Raw genomic sequence first — 20403 nt, 5'->3', positions numbered from 1 at the left:
CTTTTAGTTATGAGTAGGAGTAATAAGAAGTTGTTCTTATGATGTTGGGAATAATAGTTCTGCTGTATTGGTATAATTTATTTGGATGTCTTTAATTTTGATACTACTACCAGTATAAATCTATTTTTGCTCCCAGATGGTAGCTATTTTCATGTGTTCAAGTTCCTTCTGTATTGTATTAATCTGCTACTCAGTGTTAGTCTTTATTTTTCCATGTTGGAAATATGTATCACATAAGTATCTGTAAATCATGACAAAATGCAAACCATGTCCTGAGACTTTGGTTTTTGGTTATGCAGTGACAAGAAGTTGCTAATTTATTTTGTTCATGATGATTTTATCTTACTCCATTACCCTCAGAGGATACTATTTTCTTTAAAAGATATCTGTAAATCTTCTATCTAGCTGTGTATAAGATTATTTTTTGTTTAAATCCCACCCTTCCATCCATACCCCATTCTCTCAAAAAAAAACCCTCCTAATTGGTTTGTCCCCTTCATGTAGCTAGTTGACTGTGAATAAATAACATGGAAAAAGGCAAAACAGAAACAAAAACAAAAAACCTCTTTAACAGCCAGGTGGCAGGATCTAGCTAGGTGGTGAGATTGAGGATATATACTTATGTTTACATTTATGTTTAACATTTATATTCGACAATACATAGTTGTTAAAACCATGGATGAGATTGTAAAGGAAAAAGGTAGAGAGAACAAAGGGCCAAGGGCAATACTTAAAGGAATTTCAGTATTTAACTGGCAGGTAGTATAGGAGAGGAACATAAGAAAGAGACCAGGAGGGAACAGTTAGGACAGTATAAGGACAATCAGAAGGGAGTTGTGTCATGAAAGCAAATGAGGTTAGTTTCAAAGAGAAAGTAATCAGTAGTATTAAATATAGAGAGGACCAGAACATAAGTGCTTGGAAAGTGTTGATTGTTTTAGCAAAATTGGTGATTTTAGAGAGCATTTTAAGAGGGATGGGTCAGAAAGAAAGAGCTAGAAACCAGAGTCTAAGACTTTGAAGAGCAGTGAGGGTTGAGGAAATGAAAAAAGCGAGGTGGTTGGCTATAGTGGCTAAGAACATGGCCTCTGAAGCCAGGTGCTTGAGTGTCAGTTCTTACTCTTGCTTTTAGTAGCTGTATGATCTGCTGTGATTTGACTTATCTCTCTGTCCAAAATAAAGACAATAACCATACCTACCTCAGAGGCACTTATAAGGATTCTAAGAGTTAATGCATGTAAACTGCTTAGAATGGTACCTGGCACAGAGTAATTGCTATATAAATATTAGTCATTATTATTATTACAGATTATTTTCCTGGAAAGTTTGAGATGGGAAGAAAGACAATCTAGACCACTTTGCTAGAGGAAGGAGGAAGAGTTAAGAAGGGAAGGTGGTTTAAAAACATATGTATGTGACTAGAAAAACATAGGTCAAAAGAAAAGCAGAAGATATAAAAGGGAGAAATGAAAATAGATGATAGAAGTTTCCAGAGCAAGCGGTTGGAACATGTATAAAGAGAATGTGGCCTCAAACAGGGTACAACACCTGAATCACTGAGGTTGGGGTACGAATGGGTTCTGATAAATACCAGGGTTTTGGGAGTGGTCTGATGGCGTTGATTATTGTCAATTAAAGAGGTAAGGTTGTATGAGGAAACAGGACGGGAAGTTGGTGGTGGAGAATCATAAGGACTTGAGATCCCCAAAGGAAATGGGAGAAATTTGACCATGGACAGGTAAAGTGTCTACAGTCTTTTGTTTTGCAAACTTATATATCACAAGATATTGCTTTTCCATGTCTCCTTGTAGAAGGGGTTACATGACACATAATTATTTTGAACTGAAAGCACTTTGTCTTATTTAGTAAAAACAGTTTACACCTGTGAGGTAACTTGAACCAACGTGGGATCTTGTAAAACTAGTCTTGAGAATCATTAAATTAATCATCTGAATCCCAAAGAAGAAAGAATGTGTTAAAAATTGAACAAAATTTCTAAAATTGAAAAAGGTTGGAAATCACTAAATTTGATTAAAAGGTTTATAATTCTTTGTCTATTTCACTAATACAGTACCTTAGCTTTTTAACAAGATGCAGAAATTACTATAATCATTTACTCCTGCCTAAGGAACCAACCCTTCCGTTTAACTGTAGGAAATAATTGTAGAAATTGCTAACAAGGAAATATCTGTGATTTTTATAGGTTGAGCAATCTGAGTTTGGAATAAGCAACAATTATTATATATATATTTTTTATTTTAACAGTGATCCTTATGTGAGAGTGACATTATATGACCCAATGAATGGAGTTTTTACAAGTGTGCAAACGAAAACCATTAAAAAGGTTAGACTTAGCAATATTCAAAAAAAAATTTAATATACTTTGTTTTATTTTTATATGACAAAAATACTTAAAAAATAGTTATACTATGTTTATTGTCTTTTAGACTTTGAATCCAAAATGGAATGAAGAAATATTATTCAGAGTAAGTATGTATTTTGTTTCAGTAAAATAGCAAAAAAATTTTCTCAATAGGTTAGAATGATGTTATTATTTATAATATTCTAAAATGTATTTTACAAGAATTTTTGAAAATTTAACAAAAGTTAAATCTCGGTATCCCTATGATGACATGGTCCTGGAACCATTTATCTTGTAAAAAACATGTATGTAAGGTAACAAAGAGGTAAAGGATAATCATAAACCTGGAATTATCTTATTCTACTTTTTAAAAGGTTATTGATTGATTGATTCTGAGGGCATGAGAGAGAGCACACATGAGTGGGGGAGGAGCAGAGAGAGAGGGAGAGAATCCCAGGCAGGCTCCGTGCTGTCAGCATGAAGCCCAACATGAGGTTCAGTCTTACAAACTATGAGATCATGACCTGAGCTGAAATCAAGAGTTGGACATTTAATTAATAGAGCCACCCAGGTTGCCCCTTTCTTATTCTACTTTAATTCTGGGTTAAAGCCTATCATATAGGTGTTTTCCCCTAAAGATCATGCAATATTTGTATCTTCACAGTCATTAAATAGACTGATCTGGACTGGAGATGGCAAAGGCCTATCAATAAGTAGATGCATTTCTTTTTATACACTCTTCATTCACATTCTTGCTGTCCTCCTCCCCCTTACTTCCTATACCACAAGAGCAAACTCCAAATCAGCAGTTATTTCAGACTCCCCAGGAGGGCCCTCAAATTGACAATGTCTCTTTGTACCTATTTGTCAAAGTCCTTGCTGATGCCAGAGTCAACACCCTCCCAGCAATGGTAGAGATGCATATTAGTAATCTCCCCTCTCTGCTGGATCATTCCCATTTGTACATTCTATCCTTAAAATGTCCCACCTTACCTCATATTCCCCTTTAGTTACAGACTTAAATTTCTTTGTTCAGCTGAATAACCAATGCTCTTATAAGAGTAGCCTGTCCCCATCTGTCTGCTTCTCTAATGTATTCCTTAACTTACTCTAACCTAACTCACACCCACATCATTGGAAAAAACCGCTCTTACTAAGGTCACTACTGACCTCCATGTTGCCACATTCATCTAGTCTCATCCTACTTAATGCCTGCAGCAGTGGTTGACTGTAGCTGACCGTTCCATAAACACTAGCCTCTCTGCAGGCTCTTAGGGTAATACAACAGACTTCCACAAGGAAAACAGAAGTCACTCTTCTGTATTCCACATTTGAAGATTTTTTAAATTTGTTTTGTCTTGTTTTAATAAAGTGAATTGGAAGGAAAGAAGAAAGCAAATGTCTGAGAGGCTGTTACTGAAAATCCAGCCAACAGCACCAACTAGAGTGCTTCTGGTTTTTCTTGTTTAGAAAAGGAGATCTCCCTTAGCCTATTTAGAATGGCATGAAAACAGCATTTTAAATCAGTTTGGAAATTTTATATTCTTGAGGAAATGGTATTGAGTCATCTGGAGAGTCATATGGGAAAAAATGAAGCTAAATTTCTGGCTTACCTTTACGAGAATAAATTACAGATTTGGTACCCTCTGGTTTTGATTGCTTGTTTGGCACAAATATTGCTTAGGAGAGAATTTTAAAATTCTCAAGTGGTTGAGTATTTTATTTATTTACACTTTTACTATTATTTTACTTTATTGTGTTTTTTTTAGAAATGTATGTGTTTTCAATGTATTGAAGTATTTTTTGTACCTCTTACATATTTTTCCTTCTAATATCATTGGCCTGTACGTGTCATAATGTTTACTTGTAATAGGAATAGATGTTTATTTATCGTGTTTCCAATTATAATGGGAGTTCATTTGGCTTTTCTCACTTGAAAATAGCTTTTTATTATTTATCACATTAGAGATATATTTATCTTATTATTTTTTTCAAGAATTAAAACAAAATTGACATGTCCAATTTTAGCCATGATGCAGTAATAGGGCACTGAACTTAAGCTGATGCTATAAACAACTGTAAAGGTATTAAGGATCTTAGCAGAATCTAGAGTCCTACAACATAATATTAAAAATGCATCTGGGGAGGGGCCAAAATGGCGGAACACCATGGAAGTTTTTTTTGTGTCTATTGCTCCCGAAATGCAGCCAGATCAACACTAAACCATCTTGCACCTAGAAGACTGATTTTAGGATTATCACAACAATCTGCACAAACTGAACCACAGAACTCAGCAGGTATGCGGTGCAGAGAGGTGAACTAGTGGAGAGAGAAGTTGCAGAGGGCAGGGGGCTGTTTTTGCTTGCAGAGGGAGGATGGAGACTGGGGTGAGAGTATAGGAAAGCATTCCCCCCTTCCCCACCAAAAACAGTGGGAGAGAAAAGAAAGAGTACGCAAGGGACTGAATAAAAAATGGAGAAAGGAGAGGGTTTAAATTCCATTCAGATTCTATAACCAGGGGAGTGCAGAATCTGAAACTCTGAAGCTTGATATGTGGCAGTGCTCTGGTGGGAAGGGCAAAGCCCCAGGAGCAGACAGCAAGGTCAGAGGGGTCCTTCAGCCACACGGAGAGAGGTGGTTCCCCTGCTGGAAGGATATTTGGTAGAGGCTCTGGCCACCTCACAGGCAAAGTCCCAGCGGACTCTGGAGAACAGCTACATTCACTCGTGTTGTAACAAGGACATTAAAGGTGAAGCCTGGTGCCAGGTATGTGTTGTGATTTACCATAATTCCTGAAACGCTGCTGCTACATGATCATGTGAACTTTTTCTGGGGTGGATTGGTACCCAGCTGCAATCTCTAGGCATCAGCAGCAGCATGGTCTTGTGAATGTTCCTGGGGGCAGGCAAGCACCCAGTGATTGCTTGGTGAGACCTTCCCTCAGAGTGTCAGTAGCCGTAATCCCTCAGAAGTGAGGGGCTGGGAAACAGCCACATCTGAGAAATACTCAGGAGGGAGGTGCCACCTGGTTGCCTAAAATCTTGGTCATGGACAGTGTAAAAGCAGGGAGTGGACAGAAGCTGGAGACAAAGGAGGGGTGCTTGATTGCCAGTCAGGGAGAGCACAAAGTTCTGATACTAGAGACTGGATAGTTGGGTGACACCATTTTAACCCCCGCTTTGCATGCTCATATAAGCCTACATGTGACATAACAGTCTACCCAAGTAAGCAAAGCAGCACCATCCAGTGGAGAATGGAGCTGCTACGCTAAGTCCTGCCCAACTGGGCCAACCTCATGCTTTGGGAACACCACAGATCTCTCCACCTGCTTAGTTTACGGACTATAAAGTGCTTCATAGTTTGACTTCTAGAGGAAATCAATGTAATTTCAATCGTATTTCATTCTGTTCACTGGTCCATCTATTCAATTTTCTTTCTTATTCTTTTCTTGAATGCAGGAAGAAATTTATTATTTTCCATTTTTATTAAAAATATATTTTAAAACTTTCTTCTACTGTATTTTTTACTTTTTTGTAAATTTTTAATTTTCTGTTTTACGTCCATGATTTCATTTTATTGTTTCATTGTATTCATTTTTTCAAAATTTCAGATGTTTTCCTTTTTTTTTCTTTTTTCCTTTTTCTCTTTTCTTATCTTTTGCCTTTTTCTCGAATCTATCAAGCTCCTTTCAATGATCAGACCAAAACACACCTAGGATCTAGCATACTCTATTTGATTTTTTCTGTTGTTTTTCGTTTTTTTATTTTTAATTTTTTTACCTGATTAATTCCTTTTCTTCCTTCAAAATGATGAAACAAAGGAATTCACCCCAATTCCTTGTCCAGGAAATGTCTAAGAAATTACAACCAGGGACTTAATCAAGCAAGATTAAGCAAGACACAAGCAAGATATCTGAACCAGAATTTAGTATCACGATAATAAGAATACTAACTGGGGTTGAAAATAGATTAGAATTGCTTTTTGTGGAGGTAAAAGAAGTAAGAGCTAGTCAGGATGAAATAAAAAATGCTATAACTGAGCTGCAATCTCGAATGGATGCCACAGTGGCAAGGATGGGTGAGGCAGAGCAGCAAATCAGCAATATGGAAGACAAACTTATGGAGAACAATGAAGCAGAAACAAAGAGGGAAACTAAGTCAAAAGAGTACAATTTAAGGGAGACCTCAGTGACTCATTAAAAAGGAACAACTTCAGAATTATAGGGGTCCTGAAAGATGAAGAGAGAAAAAAAGGTGTAAAAGGTTTATGTGAGCAAATCATAGTGGAAAACTATCCTAACCTGGGGAAAGACACAGACATCAAAATCCAGGAAGCACAGAGGATTCCCATTAGATTCAACAAAAACTGACCATCAATAAGGCATATCATAGTCAAATTCACAAAGTACTCAGGCAAGGAAAGAATCATGAAAGCAGCAAGGAAAAAAAAGTCCTTAACCTACAAGGGAAGACAGATCAGGTTCACAGCAGACTTATCCACAGAAACTTGGCAGGCCACAACGGAGTGGCAGGATATATTCAATGTGCTGAATCAGAAAAATATGCAGCCAAAAATTCTTTATCCAGCCAGGTTGTCATTCAGAATAGAAGGAGAGATAAAATGTTTCCCAGGCAAACAAAAATTGAAGGAGTTCATGACCACCAAACCAGCCCTGCAAGAAATTTTAAGGGGGCCTGTCTGAGGGGAGAAAAGGCAAAAACAAAAAGACCAAAAGCAACAAAGACTAGAAAGGACCAGAAAATACCACCAGAAACTCCCACTTTATAGGCAACATAATGGCAATAAATTCATATCTTTCGGTACTCATTCTAAACATCAGTGGACTAAATGCTCCAAACAAAAGACATAGGGTAACAGAATGGATTAAAAAAACAAGATCCATCTACATGCTGTTTATAAGAGACCCGCTTTAAACCTAAAGACACCTTCAGATTGAAAGGAAGGCGATGGAGAACCATCTATCATGCTAGTGGTCAACAAAAGAAAGCCGGAGTAGCCATACTTATATCAATCTAGACTTTAAAATAAAGACTTACAAGAGATGAAGAAGTGCATTGTATCATAATTAAGGGGTCTATCCACCAAGACCTAACAATTGTAAACATTTATGCTCCAAATATGAGAACACCCAAATATATAAATCAATTAATGACAAACATAAAGAAACTCATTGATAATAATACCATACTCGTACGGGACTTCAACATTCCACTTACAGCAATGGACAGATCATCTAATCAGAAAATCAACAAGGAAACCGTGGCTTTGAATGACACACTCGACCAGATGGACTTAACAGATATATTAATAACATTTCATCCTAAAGTAGTGGAATACACATTCTTCCCCAGTGCATATGTAACATTCTCCAGAAGAGATCACATCCTGGGACACAAACCAGCCCTCAACAAGTACAAAAAGATCATACTGTGCATATTTTCAGTTCACAACACTATGAAACGCAAAATCAACCACAAGAAAAAATGTGGAAAGATAAATATTTGGAGACTAAAGACCATCCTACTAAAGAATGAATGGGCTAACCAAGAAGTGAAAGAAGAAATTAAAAAGTACATGGAGCTAATGAAAATGATAACACCACAGCTCAAAACCTCTGAGATGTAGCAAAGGGAGTCATAAGAAGAGGGAAGAATACAGCAATCCAGGCCTTCCAGAAGGAAGAAAGTTTCAGATACGCAACCTAACCTTACCCCTTAAAGAGCTGTAAAAAGAACAGCAAATAAAACCCCAAACAAGCAGAAGACAGGAAATAATAAAGATTAGAGCAGAAATCAATGCTATCAAAACAAAACAAACAAAAAAATAGTAGCACAGATCAATGAAACCAGAAACTGTTTTTTTTTGAAAGAATTAACAAAATTGATNAAAAAAAAAAAAAAAAAAAAAAAAAGGAAGGACCCAATTAAATAAAATAAAAAATGAAAGAGGAAAGATCACAACCAACACAGCAGAAATACAAACAATAATAAGAGAATATTAGTAGCAACTGTACGCCAATAAAATGAGCAAATTGGAAGAAATGGACAAATTCCGAGAAACATATAAACTACAAAAATTAAAACAGGAAGGAATAGAAGATTTGAACAGATTCAAAACCAGTAAAGAAGTCGAATTAGTAATAAAAAATCTTCCAAAAAACAAGAGTCCAGGGCTAGCTGGCTTCCCAGAGGAATTCTACCAAACATTTAAGGAAAAGAGTTAACACCTATTCTCTTGAAACTGTTCAAAAAAACAGAAATGGAAAGAAAACTTCCATACTCTTTCTACGAAGCCAGCATTACCCTGATTCCAAAACTAGACTAAGACCCCACTAAAAAGGAAAACTATAGACCAATTCCCTGATGAACATGGGTGCAAAAATCCTCAACAAGATATTAGCCAACCAGATCCAACAATACATTAAGAAAATTATTCACCACAAGCAAGTGGGATGGACACCTGGGAGGAAGGGCTGGTTCAATATCTCCAAAACAATCAATGTGATGCATCACATCAAGAAAAGAAAGGATGAGAACCCCACGATCATCTCAATAGCATTTAACAAAATACAGCATCCTTTCTTGATAAAAACCCTCAAGAAAGTAGAGATTGAAGGATCATACCTCAAGATCATAAAAGCCATATATGAAAGACCCACTGCTAATATAATCCTCAATGGGAAAAAAACCTGAGCTTTTCCCCTAACGTTAGGAACAAGACAGGGATGTCCACTCTCGCCACTGCTATTCAATGTAGTACTGAAAGTCTTAGCCTCAGCAATCAGATAACACAAAGGAATAAAAGGCATTCAAATTGGCCAGGAGGTCAAACTTTCACTCTTCGCAGATGACATGATACTCTATATAGAAAACCCAAAAGATTCCACCAAAAAACTGCTAGAACTCATTGATGAATACAGCAGAATTTCAGGATATAAAATCAATGCACAGAAATTGATTGCATTCCTATATACCAATAATGAAGCAACAGAGAGAAATCAAGGAATCAATCCCATTTACAGTTGCACCAAAACCCATAAAATACCTAGGAATAAATCTTACCAAAGAGGTAAAAATTCTACACACTGAAAATCATAGGAAGCTTATGAAAGAAACTGAGAAAGACACAAAAAAAGGAAAAATATTGCATACTTCTGGATAGGAAGAAGAAATATTGTTAAAATGTCAATACTACCCAAAGCAATCTACATATTCAATGTAATCCCTGTCATATAACAGCAGTATTCTTCACAGAACTAGAAGAAACAATCCTAAAGTTTGTATGGAACCAGAAAAGACCCCAAATAGCCAAAGCAATTTTGAAAAAGAAAACCAGAGCTAGAGGCATCACAATCCTGGACTTCAGATGTATTACAAAGCTGTAATCATCAAGACAGTATGGTACTGGCAGAAATACAGACACTCAGATCGATGGAACAGAATAGAGAACCCAGTAATGGACCCACAAATGTATGGCCAACTAATCTTTGACAAAGCAAGAAAGAATATCCCATGGAATAAAGACAGTCTTTTCAGCAAGCAGTGCTGGGAAAACTGGACAGTGACATCTAGAAAAATGAACCTGGACCACTTTTTTACACCATACACAAAAACAAAAAAATGGATGAAAGATGTAAATGTAAGACAGGAAGCCATCAAAATCCTCCAGGGGAAAGCAGGTGAAAACCTCTTTGACGTTGGTCACAGCCACTGTTTACTCAACATGTCTCCAGAGTCAAGGGGAAAAAAAGCAAAAATGACCCATTGGGACCTCATAAAACTAAATACTTCTGCACACTGAAGGAAACAATTAGCAAAACTAAAAGGTGACCGATGGAATGGGAGAAGATATTTGCAAACAACATATCACATAGATGGTTAGTATCCAAACTCTATAAAGTACTTATCAAACTCAACACCCAAAAAACAAATAATCCAGTGAAGAAGTGGGCTAAAGACATGAACGGACACTTCTCTCAAGAAGACCTCCAGCTGGCCAACAGACACATGATGCTCAGCATCACTCATCATCAGGGAAATACAGATCAAAACCACAATGAGATACCATCTCATACCTGTCAGAATGACTAACATTAACAACTCAGGCAACAACAGATGTTGGCAAGGATGTGGAGAAAGAGGCTCTCTTTTGCACTGCTGGTGGGAATGCAAACCGGTGCAGCCGCTCTGGAAAACATTATGCAAGTTCCTCAAAAAATTAAAAATAAAACTACCCAAAGACCCAGCAGTTGCACTACTAAGTATTTATCCATGGGATACAGGTGTGTTGTTTCAAAGGGCACATGCATCCCAATGTTTATAGCAACACTGTCAACAATAGCCAAAGTATGGAAAGAACCCAAATGTCTATTGATGGATGAATGGATAAAGAAGTTGAGTGTTACTCAACAATCAAAAAAGAATGAAATCTTGCCATTTGCAGCTATGTGGATGGAACTAGAGGGTATTATGCTAAGCAAAATTAGTCAGAGAAAAGCAACTATCATATGACTTCATTCATATGAGGACTTCAAAATACAAAACAGATGACCATAAGGGAAGGGAAGCAAAAGTAATATAAAAACAGGGTGGGGGGCAAAAGATAAGAGACTCTTAAATATAGAGAACAAACAGAGGGTTGCTCTAGAGGTTCTGGAAGGAGGGGATGGGCTAAATGGGTAAGGAAAATTAAAGTATCTACTCTTAAAATGATTGTTGCACTATATGCTAACTAACTTGGATGTAAATTATAAAACAAATTTTTTAAAAAAGAAATGAAGGTACCATAAAAAAATAGATTAGCCTATTTTGCACTACCAAATGGCTATTTAAGTTTGAACACTAACAACATAATTCAAGTTAGTAAACACTGAATAAATGCCGGGGAAAAAAGCATCTAAAATTATTTTACATACAACAACCCATAACAATAGGATCAATTCTCAAAAGAAAAGACAATCAACAAGTACCAATACCAAGATGATGCAGAGATTGGAATTACCAGTAAAACTGCCATTTTATATTAAAGCAGCTATTATAATCATTATAAGTATGTTCCATTATATAAAGGTAAACACTCTTGAAATGAGAGAGAAAATAGATATTCTAACATATAAAAACTGTAAAAAGAATGAAATAGAAATATTAGAATTTAAAAGTATAAAATCTGAAATTTTAAAAATCATTGAATGAATTCAATATCAGAATGAAGATAACTGAAAAGAATTAGTGACCTTGAAGATAAGCAGTAGAAGTGATCTAATCTGAAGAACAGAAAATAAAGATTAAAAAATATTAGTAGAGTCTGAGGGACCTATAAACAATATTAAAAGAGCCTTATATTTGGGTCATTGAAGTCTGAAGAAAGATTAGAGAATTTACTGCCCAGTAAATGTACTGTAAAGAAAATGCTAAAGGAAATTATTTAGGTTAAAGGCAAATGAAATCAGAGGTAAATTTGACTTCAGAAATGAAAAAGCAATAGAAAGTAATTATTAGTTATTATACTATTCCTCCCTCTTGAGTTCTTTAAAATATTTATGACTGTTGAAAGAAAAAATTGTAACACTAGTGGGATTTTTATTTTAGGTAATAACATATGTTACAACCAAAATATAAAAGAGTGAGGATTAGGCAACCTTTGTGTTATAGGGCCTCTACATATTACATCAAGAGACTTAATATTAACCTTAAGTGGGCCATGAAAAGTTAAGTATGTGTATTGCAATCCCTAGTGCAACCACTAAAAAGTAATAGATAAAGCCCAAAAGACAATAGCAAATAAAAAACAGAGCAAATTTATCAAGATGGCACAGAACCTACAAACATTAAGTGAATAGTAAGGGATACTATGAATTCTGTGCCCATAAATGCAATAACTTACATGAATGGACCAATTCCTTTAAAGATACATACTACCAAAACTTTAAGAAGAAATAAATTATCTGAAAGGTTCTATAAGTCTTAAAGAAATTTCATTTGAAGTGTAAAACCTTCCAAGAAAAAAACAAAACAAAACTTCAGGCCCAAGTGGTTTCACTGTTGAATTCTATCACACATTTAAGGAATAAATAATTCTAATTCTACACAATGTCTTACCAAAAATAGAGGAGAGAGCACGTCCTAATTCATGTATGAGGCCAGAATTACCCTGATTCCTAAACCAAATGAATATTTTATAAAACATAAAACTGCAAACCATTAACCCTCATGACTATAGTCATTTTGTGGTAAGTTTACTAAAGTGGGCCCCTTCTATTTTATTTTATTTTATTTAAAAAATTTTTTTAAATGTTTTATTTATATTTGAGAGAGAGATAGAGACAGCGTGAGCAGGGGAGGATCAGAGAGAGAGTGAGACACAGAATCTGAAGCAGGCTCCAGGCTCTGAGCTAGCTGTCAGCACAGAGCCTGATGCGGGGTTCGAACCCACGAACCGTGAGATCATGACCTGAGCCGAAGTCAGACACTTAACCGACTGAGCCACCCAGGCTCCCCTGCTTCCATTTTAAAAGGGCCAGGAATTTGTTGTCAAATTACTTCTGTGTGTGGGTTTGCCTTTCCAGTCTTCATAACCTCAGCCAGCACATCTGTCTGGGGGCTTACAGAATGCATGTTTTATAGGGATAGATATCTACATAACATTTCATCCTTCCAGGGTACCCAATTTCTAGAGAAAGAGGTGCAGGAATGAACTCATGATCATGGAATCTATTGGTTACATCACCTGCTATGTCATCCAGAAGCAAACACCCTCATAGCACATTGGAGTGTCCTACTGATGGCACAGTTGAAGTGCCAATATGGAGGCAATAGCCTGCAAAGATGGGGTTCCAGTTTATTCACTAAAGCAGAGACTTCAACATTAAGCTCTGTTTGCAACAGAAAGTATACATGGGCCCAGGAACAAAGGGGTGGAAGTAGGAGTGACACTGCTTATCATCATTTCCAAAGACCCACTAGAGGACTACCTGCTTCTAGAGAGTTCTAGAGAACTCTGGACTTGACTAAGTTAGAAGTCCAAGTTCCCAAAGAAAGCACACTCAATCCAGGGGAAATAGTGAGTCCCATGAAACCCCAGTTTACTGCAGTAGCCAGAGCACTCTGGACTTCTTGTGCCCTGGTCAGGAACCAGCAGGTGACTGGGGCTATTACTTCATTGAGTTTGCATGTATAGTCATTTTCCAAAGTCTGTCTGGATCCTGCAGGGACCAGACTGGAGAATTAAATGAACCTATAATAGGAGCCAGCCACGTGTCATTTAGGTCCTCAGTAGTGGTACTGATCTTTTTCATTCCCTGCAGGTTGCAAGATTTTTGTTTGTTTTGTAAACAGCTTTTATTAAGATATAATTTGCATAACATAAAATTTACCCTTTCAAACTGTAGCAGTCAGTAGTTTTTAGTATATTCACAGAGTTGTAAATCTATAAACAAAATTAATTTTTAGAACATTTTCATTATCCTGAAAAGAAATCCCATACCCACTAGCTGTCACTCCCCATTTTTCCCCAACACCTGCCCTTTTTTGCAGGCAACCACCAACCTACCTTCTGTGTCTTAAATTTGCCTATTTGGGCCATTTAATGTAAATGGTTTCATACAATATGTGGTTTTCCAAGATTCAACCACGCTATAGCATGTATCAGTACTTCATTTTTTAAATTGCCAAATAATATTCTACTGTATGGATAACCACATTTTATTTATCCATGCATCAGTTGATGGACATCTGGATTTTTTCTATGTTTAAACTGCTAAGAATAATGTGTGGACATATATTTTCATTTGGAAGTATATACCTTGGGGTAGGATTGCTGGATCATATGAGGAGTTGCCAAACTCTTTTCCCAAGTGGCTGTACCACTTTACATTTCCACCAACAGTGTATGAGTTTTGAGTGTGAATTTTTATTTCTCTACATCCTTGATAACACTTGTTATTATCTGTATTTTTTTTAGAGTGAGAGAAAAAAGAGTTTGTGTGTGTATATGGGGGAGGGGCAGAGGAGTGAGAAAGAAACACAGAGAGAGAGAGAGAGAGAGAGAGAGAGAGAATCTCAAGTAGGCTCCACACCCAGCATAGAGCCTGACGCAGGGCTCGATCTAATGACATTGAAAGCTTGAGCCAAAATCAAGAGTCAGACTCCTAACTAACTGATCCACTCAGGTGCCCCAACAACACTTTTCTGTCTTTTTATTATAGTTCCCCTCATGCGTGTAAAATGGTATCTCATGGTTTTCATTTGCATTTCTGTGATGGCTAATGATATTGAACATCTTTTCATGAGCTTACTGGCAATTATACATCTTCTTTAGAGAAATGTTTATTTAGATTCTTTGCCCATTTTATAATTAGATTATTTGTCTTTTTGTTATTGAGGTGTCAAGTTCTTTGTATTTTTAGATACAAGTCCCTTGTCAAATACATGATTTGCAAAATTTTCCCCCCGTTTTGTGGGTTGTGTGTTTTGGTTTTGTGGATGGTATTCTTTAAAGCACAGAAGTTTTTCATTTTGAGGATGTTCAGTGTATTTTTTCTTTTGTTGTTTGTGCTTTTATTGTCATATCTAATCAGTGTTGTTTTAGTTTTATTACTTTGATCAGAAAGAGGACAGTTTCAAGGCTTCCACTTGGCCTTCTCACTTTGATAGCTCTTATCCCACAAGCCCATGGATTCACTCTGGTGGTCGTGGTGGTATAAGAGGATCCAAGTTATAGTATGTCAGTCCCAATTTTACATTTGAAAACAAGGAAAATGACTACTGGGTAGATCACAGAACCAGTTGACTCAGTTTAAGCTGAATTTTAGCCAGAGCATTTCCCCAGGACACCACTGGAGAAGTCTTTATGCACTGAGCCTTAGGCCAGTGACTTTATGTGTCCCACATTCTTCTCAGGATGGGGAACTCCTTGCCACTAGGTGAGTGTGAGCTGGTCTTAAAAGCCCATCACCCATACTATCTGTGTTGGTGTAGGCCCTCTAAGAAACAGACACTCATGAGAATAGATACACCAACGGTTTTGGGGGGAAGCACGGGTGTAGCTTAAAGAGGGAAGACACGCAGTTGGGAAGAGCCTTCTCATCATGATGCAGCCCTAACACTTGTGCTAGGAGGAGAAAAAGCATTGGTAAGAAGAGCACAGTTCTGAGAAAGTCTCATCCAAGCTCCTGGAGAGTTTCCCAGGAAAGATTGTCTGTTAGAGAAATCTTGTGCTCGGTATGAATGGCCAAGCTCTAGATCCCTGCTGTGCCCAGTCTTTGGGAGTAGGCAGAGAGAACACAATGGGTAGATTCAAAGGTGCATGGTCACCTAGGAGCTGTCAATCAGCTATGCAGGTTTTCTTGAAAGAGATCATGTAGCTCAACTCTAGCCATTATAATTATGATGCTTAAGGATTCATATTTTCATCCTCAGAGCAGCCACTAATAAAATGGAAACTTATCGGTAAAAATCCAATAAAGGAAATAAAATGAAATACCAAGAAATACTCGATTAATAATTTTTTTAAAAGAGAAAAGGGAAAGGGTGCCTGGGTGGCTCAGTCAGTTGAACGTCCAGCTTTGGCTCAAGTCATGATCTCACAGTTCGTGGGTTCGAGCCCCACGTCGGGCTCTGTGCTGACAGCTAGCTGCTTTGGATTCTGTGTCTCCCTCTCTCTCTGACCCTCCCCTGCTCATGCTGTCTCTCTCTCTCAGAAATAAATAAAACATTAAAAAAAATTTTAATAAAAAAAGAGAAAAGGGAAAAAAAGAGGAATGAAATAAAAATAGAAATAGAAACATGGTCATAAAGCCAACCATCTCAATAAGTGAAGAAAAAAAAGCAAGATTCAACCATAAGCTCTTAATAGGAGACACACTTTGAGTCTAAAGACAGATTAAAAATAAAAGTAAATAAAAAGATTCACCATTCAAACACTAAGCAAAAAATAAACAAAATAAAAACAAAACCACCCAAACAAAATCCTAGTATGGTTATATTAAAGGTTAGTAGACTTCAGGATGAAAAGTATTACTAGAGAAAAAGAGGGACATTTTATGATCATAAAAGGGCTTATTCATCAAGAAAACATGTCTGATAAAAGAGCTTCAAAATTATAAAGCAAAAATTGACAGACATAGAGAAATAAATTCAGAATAGTTCAAGATTTTATCACTTCTGTCTCATTAGTGATAAAACTAAACAAAAATGTCAATAAATACATAAAAGATTTGAACAACACTATCAGTCAACCCATTTAGCATGTATGGAAGACTACATTTAACATCTGAAGAATATACGTTTTTTAATATGCCTATGGAGCATTCACCAAGGGAGACTATATATTGGGCCATAAAATGAGCCTGAATACATTTAAGAAACTTAAGGTTCAACATGTTCTCTGAAAATAGAATTCAGTAACACAAATATACCTGGGCAATCCACAAATATTTGGAAATTAAGCAACCTATTTTAAATAAGCGATGGATCAACAAGGAAATCATAAGGAAGGAAAATTCCAAAACATTTTAACTGATTATTAAAGCAAAACATTATCAAAATATGAGATGAGCACATTCAGTGCTTAGAGACAAATTTACACATTTAAGTGCTTACATACAAAGGAAAAAAGACTTAAAATCAGTGATCTAAGTTTCTATCTTAGAAAACAAACTATAGGGAAGGAAATAAGAATGGGAATCAATGAACTAGAAAATGGATAAAAAGTCAAGAAAGTAAATGAAACCAAACATGCTTCTTTGAAAAGATTAATAAAATTGATATACTACAGCTAGCTCAAATAAGAGAAAAAGTTCAAATGACCATTATCAAGAATGAAAGGAGCATCCTATACAAAATAATAATAATAATAATAATAATGTAATATGAACAACTTTATGGCAATAATTTTAACTTAGCTAAAATGGACAGATTCTTTAATAGCCAATAATATACCAAAGCCAACATTAGAAAGAATCCTTGAAAGTTGGCACTACTTTTGAATTAGAGATGTTACCACAGACCCTAGACTGCACGTTTATTTCCGACAGAACTTTGCAAATGTATTGCAAGAACAACTAGAGAAATCTGTGTAGATGAATGCTGATTCATTACAGCTAGAATAGAACTGACAACACATGGTGATTTAGTATTTTCAATGTACAAAGGACATTATTATGTGTGTGGTCCTCTATTTTCCTCTTTGTCATTTATATCATTATACATAGCACAACATAGTTTCAATTGAATGTATTCATATAAAAATATGTATTTATATATATTTATATATATAGTGTGTGTGTATATATATATTGTGTGTGTGTATATATATAAGTATATATATATAAATATATTTGGTTATTGGGACTTAACCAAATGGAAATTGTGGTCAGACGTTGAAGAGGGCTTTTACATCTTTGAGAAAATATGAGGTTCAAGAAAGTTTTTTTGGAGAACTGTTATTAGTAGATTAACAAACAGGAAAGACTCCAAATTGAAGTTAGTGCTTAGTAGTAAATTATAGTGAGACCTACACTTACAGTTGCTCAGATGAGACTGAGGGAAACAAGTTATAGGAGGGAAAAACATCAGCAACTAAGGTGCAATGTACACACGCGTATGAGCATAGTGCATGAGCAACTAAAAATACAGCTCACTCCATTCCTCATATTCCCATGGTGCTTGGTTTGTATCGTTATAGTAGTCATACTCATCATACTATACAGTTGACCCTTGAACAACATGAGTTTGAACTGTGTGGGGTCCACTTATATGCAGATTTAAAAAAATACGATACAGTGCTATAAACGTATATCCCTTCCTTACAGTTTCTTAATGTTTTCTTTCCTCCAGCCTGCTTTGTTACAAGAAAACAGTATATAATACATAAAAGGGACATAATAAACAATAAGCACATTTATTATTTTGATTTATGTTTCTGTTATCAATAAGTCTTCTGGTCAAAAATAAGCTATTAGTAATTGAGTTTTGAGGGAGTCAAAAGTTATATGCATATTTTCAACTGCACCCCTAACTCCCATGTTGTTCTAGGGCCAACTGTATTTACGTAATGTGTATATGTCCATGCATATGTTCTGTAGGAAAATACAGAGCTCAAAATGTGGGAATACAGGTTCTTTCTGTTGTGCATACTCTGCCACCCGTGGGTGAACTCTGTGTTTGTCTGAATCTAAGGAGCCCCTTTTCTGAGCGTATTACTTGTTCGTCATAGTTGCCTTTTCAAAGTAGTAAAATTTTCCTTTTATTTATCTCCCTAGTAGAGACTGTGGTTCTGGAAATTCTGACAAATTATAACTATTTCCTTTATCATTATACATACTCATATATAATCTGTGTTATGTATATTAAAAGTTATATATTTTGAGAGAGAGTGTGTGAGCAAATGGGGTAGGAACAGAGAGAGAGGGAGAGATGGAGAATCTGAAGCAGGCTCCACACTGTCAGTGCAGAGCCAGACGCAGGGCTCGAACCCATGAACCCTGAGCTGAAGTGAGATGCTTAACTGACTGAGCTACCCAGGTGCCCTTGTATTTTATATATATATATATATATATATATATATATGTTTTTTAAGAGAAGTAACAATCAGCTGTAGTGTAATCACCATAAAACCACCACTGTGCGATCTTCCTGTATTGTTTCCTATGTATTTTTACATATATATTTATACTCCTCACCTCTAAATATACACAAAAAATTGGTGTGATAGTTTTCTATATTTATTTCCAGGCACTTTGCTGATGCTTACTAATGAGATGACCACAGTCCCTACCCTCAACAAAGCTCACTATCTACTGTGGACTTCTATGAACATGCTTCTCAGTGCCAGTATACTGAGCATTATGAAAGGGAAAACACCAGAAGCTCAGGAGTGAATATCCAGGAGATATTAGGGAATTTAGGGGATTATGTCAGGGAGATATTAGGGAAGTCTCCTTCTCTCTGAGGAAGTGTACCATTTAGGATGCTCTGCGGTTCAAATAACAGACTTGAAGTAACAACTAATATTAAACAATATGCACATTTATTATCTCTAATAATAAAGACCGTACTTGGAGGAATGGGGGTGACCACAGCATCTGAACGGTCATGTGTGACCCAGCCTCTCTGAGATTCTCTTGGCTTTCTGTGCAGACTACAAGATGCTTGCAGCAGTTCCAAACATCATAGCCTCACATGATCATGTCTGTAGGTAGAAAACAGAGAGAGTTTTCCAACACGTGTCTCTTAAAAAGTGAAGCACCCTTTCCAAAAGATCCCCCCAAGAGACTTTAATTCTCATCTCATGGGCTAGAATTGTGTCCTATATGTATTTCTAACCCAGTCTTCGGTAAGGAGAATAGAATTACCACGAGGCTTAGAGGAATCAGGGTTCAGCCCCTGGGAATGGGGAGTCGCCATCTATCCCTGACACACATTGTCATCCACTATTTGAATAAAATCAGAATCCTGTTAGCTAGGAAGAAATGGAGTAGACCCCATTAATAAAGTGTCATCCACTATTTAATTAAAATCAGAATCCTGTTAGCTAGGAAGAAATGGAGGAGACCCCGTTAATAAAGCACTAAGTAAATGATGGTACAGCCATACAATGAAACCTTCATCAGCTATTTAAAAAGAAACAGATGTGTATGTATTAATAAGGCATTAGTTTCAAAATATGCTAAATGAAGGAGCCAAGGCACAGAACATTGTGTGTGTGATAGACCTATTTGTGTTAAAACAGAAACAAAAAAAATGCTTTCTCATATGCTGGTATTTGCATATAATACTTCTGGAAAGACCTAAGAAAGCGCAGTGTTTTCTCTGAGAGTGGGACAAGGATACGAGAGTGATTTATTGTTCACTATGTATCTTTTTTACTGTTTAGATTCCCTCCCATGACTATGTATAATTTATTTTTATATTTGTTGATGAAAATTGCTATATAAAGTAGAAAGACATAAAAATGTAAATAAAAGTGCCAAGATACTTTCTATTTATATAATGCTGTAGGCTTGTAAAAATATCTGTCTAATT

The 20403-nt window shown here is 36.3% G+C and overlaps 1 protein-coding gene across 2 annotated transcripts in view; it reads left to right on the top strand.

Moving 5' to 3' along the window:
• The window catches only part of NEDD4 (NEDD4 E3 ubiquitin protein ligase), a 136840-nt gene that overhangs the window by 26062 nt on the left and 90375 nt on the right, over positions 1-20403 (top strand). The window contains exons 3-4 of one of the 2 annotated variants that reach the window (XM_039216563.1): positions 2266-2344; positions 2448-2486. In XM_039216563.1, the coding sequence (XP_039072494.1) occupies positions 2266-2344; positions 2448-2486 (118 nt within the window). The remainder of the gene's footprint in view (positions 1-2265; positions 2345-2447; positions 2487-20403) is intronic. The other variant, XM_039216566.1, reaches the window with a different exon arrangement.

This window comes from Hyaena hyaena, unplaced genomic scaffold, assembly GCF_003009895.1.
Source record: "Hyaena hyaena isolate Hyena2069 unplaced genomic scaffold, ASM300989v1 scaffold_645, whole genome shotgun sequence".
NCBI lineage: Eukaryota > Metazoa > Chordata > Mammalia > Carnivora > Hyaenidae > Hyaena > Hyaena hyaena.
Note: the sequence above shows the minus strand (reverse complement) of the source record. Positions and strands in the feature narration are given on the sequence as shown.